The sequence below is a fragment of the Diadema setosum genome, chromosome 18, assembly GCF_964275005.1.
Source record: "Diadema setosum chromosome 18, eeDiaSeto1, whole genome shotgun sequence".
Classification (NCBI taxonomy): Eukaryota; Metazoa; Echinodermata; class Echinoidea; order Diadematoida; family Diadematidae; genus Diadema; species Diadema setosum.
In genome coordinates, this window is record NC_092702.1 from 4,637,501 (window position 1) to 4,647,227 (window position 9,727).

The 9,727-nt window shown below is 37.2% G+C and overlaps 1 protein-coding gene across 1 annotated transcript in view; it reads right to left on the minus strand.

Annotated features, from left to right (window-relative positions):
- LOC140241941 (uncharacterized) overlaps positions 1–1,029 on the minus strand; it is a 6,141-nt gene extending 5,112 nt beyond the window's left edge. The window contains exon 1 of the mRNA XM_072321688.1: positions 731–1,029. Coding sequence (XP_072177789.1) covers positions 731–1,029 — 299 coding nt within the window. The remainder of the gene's footprint in view (positions 1–730) is intronic.
- Positions 1,030–9,727: the final 8,698 nt, after the last annotated feature.

Consider the following 9,727-nt stretch of genomic DNA (forward strand, 5'->3'; position numbering starts at 1 on the left):
AGGGGCTAAAAGAACGATCGAGGATATTAACACTGACGTCAATTGACGTCAAGTACATCAAACAAATCGTGCGATATTTATAGCGGTTATAAGTTTAGAACATTCTGTAATGGGAGATATTTAGCACATTGCGTATCTATTTACGAGTAGTATATCTAGGGGCCTACTAATCGACCAGTGTATTAGGTCAAATACATGAAAATGTGGGATATTGTATATACTTATGCAGATAACATGTTTCAATTCCACAACACATGGTCATTGAATGAAAAAAATATATATATTTGATAACTATTCGAAGTCATGGTTTGGTCAGGCCAATCATGCACCTAACATATCTTATTTGCAAAGTTTTTAATCCAAATGAAAAACATTAAGAAATCAATACCATAAATTATATGTTTGCTTTGTTATTTTTCATTTTCTATTGTTTTGACTTGTTTTGTTTTGTTTCGCGCTTTTGTTGAGGTAACTGTTGCTGCTAAAATGTCAAATGTTTAATGAATTGGTTAAATAAACTTGAAACTTGAAACTTATTCTTGCAAGACCATGTCAAATCGCTAATTAGCGCTGACAGACAAAATGTTTTCCATAGTAAAACGATATAATTTTCAAAGAATGGCTTGCGTAAATAATGGCTTCCGAGGGCATGTGGAGAGGGTAAAGGAGGAGACTGAGCTCGGGCGGAAGTTTGTGGACATTTTTGGTATGATAAACAAACGAAACTTACCTTAGTTTTACGGTCCTGTGCCTTGTGACAGTCATAACGTGGTACTCGTTCAGGTTTTCGTGCGGGATCTCAGACTTGGGCACAACCACTGCGTATTCGCCGCACCGACACTCGGGAAATCGCCGGTGCGGCCGGCCTAGGTGACAATCAACGACTGATCTCAAGTAGTCTGGAACGGGCTCTTTCTGAGTTCTTTGGACTTCTTCTGCCAAGAGGTCGCTAAAAACGGCAGAAACGAGGGCATTGGTCATAATCGTGACCAGTAAAACAAGACATGTTGCTTTTGAAGAAAAATCCATGGCTGTGTGACTCATAGATGACTGTACAATGTTGAAGATGATGACGAGTTTTTCCCAATACCTCCGATTCCACTGGTGCTCTTGCTGGAGACTGCTTAATTGATGTACAGGTACTCACGCACACTCGACTAGATCATATCCAGCCCATTCAGTTTCGCGAACTTTACGCATGCGCCGTAGTATCGTCAAAAGTTTCCGCAACGGCATCGTTGCTCTTGTACAAGACGCTTCGTGTTTCTCCTTGAAAAAATTTCCCGTGTGTTTAAAGTTTTATTTATAATGAATCATTATGGTTGAGCATGTTGAAGTGAGACATTGCCACCAAGTCTTTCCCAGCCTTTCAAAGTAAAGTATAGTGGGTCATATCTTTTGTTTTATTTGATGCGATTGATTTTGATGTACATGTATCTCCTTTTAGATTTAACACCCACGGGCCGCAATAATATTGATAATAACACACAACTGCTATGAACAAAGAGAATTTTGTTAAAGTAATCAGTATGGAATCACTATTGGTTAAGTTATATCGGTGAATTTTAACCGTTACTCGCAGTTATTAGGTAGCATGCTGGCGATTCACTTTTCCGGACAATCATTTAATTAGCAAACGCGGCTTGTATTAAGACTCGTGAGCTTACACTTCAGTGAACTCAAATAGATAGGAAAAAAACTTCGACGTATTATTATGCTCTAGGATCGGAAAACTACTGGTTTGCCATTGTCGGGGGGGGGGGGTTCCATCACAGGTGTATTGTCAAATCAATCTGAAATGTAGGAAACCTACCAGCTACCACACATAACTGTCGTAGACCACACATACAAACAAACAAACAAACACACACACACACACACACACACACACACACACACACACACTCACGCATGTACAGAGACAAGAGGGAAAAAGAATATTCAAAATCAAGAATACAATAAACACAAATAACAAAAATAAGCACAATTTCGGTAACACATCATGGCATATCATGTTTACACACATATACACGCATATTCACAAAAGTATGTTGCATATTTCAATACCAATTTCCATTTATTTGCATATTTCTCTATAAGAATACATCAAATACAAAAAAAAAATGAAATGATAAGTGATATCCACCTAGGATGCACAATAAAATATTGCAGACGTGGACATGGTGGTTAATCTGTTAGAGTTTAATCTATAATAAATGCTACAGAAATATGGTGGAACCTACTTAAAAGCAAGCTTGTTAAGCACAACACTTAGCTTAGAGTAAGTTTTTTAAGCGTTTATTGGCAGAATGTGTGGTATGAATTCGATTACACGATTTCTTTCGATTTCTTATGTATTTTCCGAGGGTCCCATATCGTACAAGCTTTGCTTGTTAGTGCGACCCTCAATTTTCATTTCCATCCTTATTTAACTGGTACTATGCATATACTAAGAAAAAAATTATGTTTTCTTCATTTTATTACTCATTTTCACATGTATTTTGTTAAGTTACGTTTTTGCAATTACATGTATTACAAATATGTTCGGCTTATACACTGTATATAATTTCTCTGTTTATTTGATGTAAATGAAATCAGATTTGAACTTTGAACTTTGAACTATGAATGAAGTTCGATAAAGATCGATACAGTTGGAGGGATAGGGGAAATGAGGAAATGATGTTGGTACATCATGTACCCCTCGACGTGGGCTTGGACCCGGTAAGTTAATAGTATAGGCCTACTGTGGACATCTTTGCGATGGTTCGGCGGCCACCAGAAATAAATGTCAGCCCACCATAATCTAAGAAATGATATAGTTTGGTGGCCGATACGGCTATCAAATTTTGTGAGTGTATACACTCATCCAAAATAAGAGAGAACATTTCAGTGCTGGATCATATTCCTTGCACCCATTTCAGCCCATACCGCAACAAGGGTTGCCAGCTCGCCGGCATAAATTCTTCACAGCCAAACGTGATGAACGTAGTCTATACATTGTGGTCAATTCGGTTTCTTTTTCACAGCCATATTTTATCTATCTAGAAATAGAAGTGAGTTAACCGCTATGTTAAATATACATTAATCATTATTTTAGGGAATTGCATGGTGCCATGGAAAAAAAATCATGAGATGCCTCGATGAAATGTTGAATTTGCTAGACTTGGTGAACTTAGTCATATAGTAAGTGATATTTGAAAGCCGTTATCAAACCTGCTGATTTCACATAATCATCATGGTTTATGGTTATTCTAATGTTTTGTGAAATCATTAATCTAATTCTCACTCTTTTCTTTCTAACTTGTTGGTCACAGTACGTGGTATCTGAATCCTTTTATCATGTTTGTCAATTCTTATTTGGCTACATTACCACGGTTCACTTCTATTATATTTTCTATGTTTTTTCATTTCATTTTGGGGGCCAACAGGTGTAAATGTCTGGCCACCAAAACAAGATTGAATGATTTGAGGCCACCTGGACTGCTTCAAGAAACAAAGACTAACTGTCTTTTTCTGTGTCTGAGTCCCATAATAGATTACATCTTATAGATGGTTATGAGTAGTAGTAACACATATTGAATTGTGAAGACGGTATGATATATCAGATAGGGTTATTTATTATCATTTTTTTTTAATAGCAGACTTTGTTGGTCTACGTTTGTTTGTTAAGCCGTTCACATGTACTTATACTTTCTGAGCTCCTTCCCTTCTTTGCCCGTCCTTCATTTATCTTTCTTTTATTCTACTGCCCTTTTCCTTCTTCCTTCTTCTTCCTCCTCTGCAATATTCTTCTTCTTCTTTTTCTTCGTACCCCGCACATTTAAAGCTAATGTATGACGATTGGAGTGACTTTTGGAGTAAGAAATCAGGTAATATCTGTATATTCATATGTGCATTGTCTTTTAATGAGCATTTAATTTTCATTTTATTTTACTTATGGAAATTAATGTTTGATAATTTTAGAAAAGTATGAGTTATATAACGTACATTTTAATGATTATTATTATGTTTAAAGACATTTTAACTTTATTGTTAATCAATGTGTAATTATTTCTTGAATCCATGGGCCGGATGCATAAACGCTAGCAATTGCTTGTGCTAGCCTTTTACTCGAATCCGTATGCATAAAAACAAGCAATTGCTTGCGAGCAGAAGCTCTTGCTAGCAAGTACAAGCAATGGCTTGCTGTCCGCAAGCAATTGCTTAGAGACCAAGCATTTGCTTAAAAACGTATGCATAAAACATACCTTTTGCTAGTTCTTGCTAGCAATTGCTTACGATTTTCCAAGCTCTGTAAAATGAGCTTGAGCTTTTGCTTATCTGGGACGTTCCCTTTTAAGTATCATTTTCATATTCATGGAAGAAAGACAACAATTGTGAAGGAGTGGTATAAATCTACAAGAAATTACTCTTAAGTAGAGTAAGAAATTTTTCATTTCAACAACGGGAATGTCCAGTGGTTAGCACGCAAAATTTGATGAAAAACAGGTAGGATGTCTCACTTCGGTGGAGAGCAAGGAGACGTCTCTCCACGTGCGATCTGGCAGATGCGGGCTATTGTAAGTAGTGGTGGGAATCAGCCAGTAATACGAGTGTGTGTATAGTTGTGTGTGTGTGCGTCTGTGTGTGCATTTATGTGTGTCATTTCATAGCTCTTCTGCTATGTCAGGAAATGTTTCCGCACACACATGCCCTTTCAAATGCATGCTGCCACACTCGCCTTTGTTCTTGTGTTCGCACAGGCGTGACGCTATTGTTCGAACCCTAAGCAATTGGTTGCTGAATGCAAGCAAAAGGTATGTGCACAAGCAAAAGATTATGCATGTATTTAAGCAATTGCTTGAGCTACACCTTTTACTAGACGAGCTTGTGCTTTTGCTTGAAGCAATTGCTTACAAGCAATTGCTTGTTTTATGCATTCGGCCCATTGTAAGCAGTGGTGGGAATCAGCCAGTAATACGAGTGTGTGCATAGTTGTGTGTGTGTGCGTCTGTGTGTGCATTTATGAGTGTCATTTCATAGCTCTTCTGCTATGTCAGGAAATGTTTCCGCACACACATGCCCTTTCAAATGCATGCTGCCACACTCGCCTTTGTTCTTGTGTTCGCACAGGCGTGACGCTATTGTTCGAACCCTAAGCAATTGCTTGCTGAATGCAAGCAAAAGGTATGTGCACAAGCAAAAGATTATGCATACGTATTTAAGCAATTGCTTGAGCTACACCTTTTACTGGACGAGCTTGTGCTTTTGCTTGAAGCAATTGCTTACTAGCAATTGCTTGTTTTATGCATTCGGCATGTTTTGTCAGCTTCAGTTTGATCTCTAACCTTTTGCTTTTAAATGTTATGTATCGTATTTTTCATGTTTTTTCCCCATCTGCAAGGCCCTCATTGAAAGCAAATTTATAACTGACGAGGATACCGTGATTAAATAAACTGGAAATAAATAAATAAGTAAATTATTAACATGTGCTCTTTACATAAAGACATCAGCTAGATTTGCTCGGCATTTTCTTGTGAAGAATCTTTATCTTGACGAAAAAACACACAACTCGAAATAGCCTCAACGATTTCATTTTGCGTTACATATAATTTTTGATTAACATACGTGAGAACAATTAAGAAATTCCACACAAATCAGACTAAGTTTGGGACGCGTCATGCCACCGTAGCAGAAGAAGGACGAAGTATATAACAAGAGGAACGTGATCAAGTGAATTAGAATCTGTAAATCAGAAATAAGCATTCCAAACGAGTATGATAACAAGCACAGACTTCAGCTTATGTTCCCCTAAAATAGATTCTCTGTACTCTAAAATGCTCTTTCATACTATTCCCATGGTGATAACTATTGACACCGACGTACTTTATTGAAAAGATCGCTTTGTCCTGGTTTTGACGATTCGGTTCAGACGGCGTGCGGCATTTTTAACCTCTGTATCATAGATTCTGAGTTGAGCAACATTCCCTTCTGTTTTATCACAATTTTCGTTGTTATACTGATGACACAGTATGTGGGGAAAAAAAAAACCCACACCCAAATAAAAAAAACAAAGAAACAAAGAGAGCATCAATTTCTTGTGGACGTTCATTCATACTTGACGCCATTCACTACATGGAATTCAGGTAATACATTCCTTTACAGGCCATTAACATGTAAGTGGGTCAGACAGGTTCCTACAAAATAAAATTTGATTCATTATTTTTTTTTCTGCCTGTAGACAGTTACATGATTTGGCGATTCAGCTTAAAATTCCTGAATCTTGAATCTAATTATTATTACAGCGAATTTTCTTGTAGTGGTATTTCATTTGGAGTTTTGCAATCGTGTATTAGAGCTTTATTGCAGACGACCATGAAACATGCATAAAACTGTCCCAGTAGGTTTTGGTATTTAAAAAGGAAGACAAGCTAATTGTCTTAAACACAAAGATAAATAATAAACGAATAGATAAATGCATAAACAAATGGACAGAGAGATGAAAGTATGAATAAATTCAATAAACAATATTAGTAAATAAAAAGACATACGCAAGATACAATGTACTGAAACTGTCAACATTGTTGGCGGTGATGATAGATATTTCGAAGAGTTAAGTTTTATTTAATGTTTCTTTATTCATTTTCGCGTAATCTTATCAACAGGAGGAAAACGTATTAGGTCTGATAACCCATATTCAGCTGCAACTGCTATTGTTACTGTATGTCGGTCTTACCATTGGGCCATTAGCACAATACAACATACATAATGCACGCACAGTCTTTCAATTGTGTTCCATAAGGACTTTAAAAGAACTACACTGAGAGTAATGTAGAGGAAGTCTAATCGATAGTGATGTTCAAAAGCGCTCATCTTCCACAGTCCCGTCAGAATTCTGTGATTTGGTGCGAACAAAATATTATAGATCAAATTCTATCAGTTGTCATATTCACGAATCGAGTCCTCTGATACACATAATATTAGTGAGTACGAAGTATGATTATTACCTATTTCTGTGCCAATTAGTCAAATGTGCACAAATTTCACATACAAACCTATGGACAGGTACACAAACGGTTAAGTAAGAAAACGTGCATGGGCAAGCAAATGCTTTTAGATATACAATGTAGATCTCTGGGAATACATAGACTAAACATGTGTAACATCAGACCCCCACCCCTTTTCCGGCTGCTAACGTTAAGCTTGTTCTTTTAAAATATCCTTCTCTCATTTTCCATTTTTCCTCAGATGTGGTCTAGAAGGCACTCTCTTTAAAGGGGAAATTCAGTCCAAATATAAGTTAGTCTGATAAAAAAAGAGTAAAATCTTCCGAGTTCAACGGTAAAAATTTGACTGTAATTGGATGAAAAACAAGGAAGTTATGATATTTTGAAGTTTTGCTAATTTTCTGCAAAACAGTTCTTGTACAGTAGATATGAATATGCAAATGAGTGAGTTAACCATGTCATAACCTCTCAATTTTCCATTGATTGTGTACAGAACAATGACGAAAATTCAATGTTTCTGTCATTGAAGTTTGAAACATAAAGTTATTTCTAGTTTAATAACTTCAGAATAGTGACCATTTAGATATACCAAGAGTTGAGGCTCGGGCATAATTGCGTTTGATTGAAAAACTGGAAATTTCAAAATTTTATGTACAAACTATATGGCAAGATGTGAGGGGATGACATGTTCACTTTGTCATTTGCACATTCATATCGACCGTTCAAGAACTGTTTCCTGAAAAATTAGCGAAACCTCAAAGTGTCACAATTCCTTATATTTCACCCGATTTCGATTAAAATTTTACCGTTAAACTCGTAATATTTTACTCTTTCTTATCAAACTAACTTGTATTGGACTTGAGTTTCCCCTTTAAGCGATTAGAGATTCTGACACAGTCGTTACAAAAAAAAAAAACCAAACAAACAAACACCAAAATACATGTACTTCTATGAGTCTCCTGGTGATGCCAGACAAACTCAAACCAGAGAGGTCGTCTCACCTCCCTCACTGCTCAAACAAACTCGTAATGGTCACAGTTTTCGATGGGCATCCAGCTCGCCGTCAGCAGCGACTCCTCGTTGAATTTCTGACAGGTTCCCCTCATCGTGGTCGAGAGAGTGCCCGACGATTCTGACATCGAGTGACGCAGGAAGTTGAAAGAGACACAGTAGGCATCCATGATGCAGGCGTTGGCACACCGTATCAAACTCCGTGCTTCGAAGCCGCTGACCTGTGAGTCGCCGGCCTCGACCAGGCAATGGCCGGCCGTACCGGGTTCTCGAACCGCTTGCATTACCCTGGTGATTGATTCCAGACTGGTACCATCCCCTTGATGCAAAGTGAGACAAAAATGATTTAGCTAAGTACAGGAAACCTAAACCTAAAGATTAATATTGATTGAGTGAAAGCAGCAATATTGTTAGAATATTCACAAAATTCCACAAATTTTTTTTTTTTTCATGAAAAGTGGGGCCTACACATTCTAACGATTTGTCACGGACATAATTCATGTTAAGGGTAATACTGTTCGCTCTGCTTTCTGAAAGTAATTCAAGTGCTCTTTCGTTGTGCTAGAAAAGTGAAAATATTTTGAATTTTCTTTAAATTCTCTTTACTGTCCATAATCATATGACGTCATGAACTGTAGTAGTCTTCTTATCCAGCGATGACGGCACCGAAATTTTAAAGATTCATAACTTTTGAATCGATTGCCTGATTTTCCTGAAACTCTTACTGATGTGTTATACTAATATTGCTGCTTTCATTCAATCCATTTATATTTGGGTTTAGGTTTCTTTTTAAACTTTTAAGGCAATTGTCCCTAATATTGATAGTAACTCATTCTCTTAAATCATTTCATAATTGAACCATAAATCATAACGAAATGCAATCTCAGTAACGCCATCATATCAATGAAGTCAATCTCGCTAGGTCGTGTAAAACTGACCAGTTTGTCATCAAAAGTCACCTTCTGATTTGGTTGGAGAAGCAATCGTTTGCCATCATGGAATAAAGAACGAAAGAAGGAAAGGGAATTTAAGAAGTTCGAAGAATCAACAACGCGTTACTGCAAAAGAGTGGGACTTATATGGACTAGGATCTTCCATCACGAATGGCTGAAGAACATTTTCAACTGATAATCCCCCAGGAATAGAAAATCAACAGTATATTTCTTCTCTGCCCTACAAATGACCTATTGACGGGTATCCCGTTCTTGGAAAGCAAATCGAATCCTTAAAACGCTCTGATCGTTCAGCTCTGATCCTCTTTTATTCAATCTATTTCCGTTAGTTCCTTTGTCAGCAACGTCCCTCGTTTCGAGAACTGTGTTTCAATGAAGTGCTCACAATAGCACAGGCAAAAATACCCCAATAACAGCAAGCGAGGCCAACTTTCGAGTACTACGAATTGTTGTCAGGACATCTATCGAAAAAGTCTTTCAAGAATAACGAAAGGAGATTACACTGCATTGCAAGGATCAGTGATAGCAAGGGGAGAAAGGTTTCTTGACAAAATGATCTCCATCACCCAAAGAAACAAACAAAAACTAACAACCAGCATTATCACTTTATTTAATTACCAGTATGCGCGCTAGGTTTTCAAAATCATTTTCGCTCACGACTTAATTAGGATGTGTGTTACATGTTACACCATGTATTCTTTGGCGTCGTCTTAGCCTGCAGCTCATAGTTGTTATGGCAATAATCCAGACATGGAGCTACATGGTCAAGATAATCCT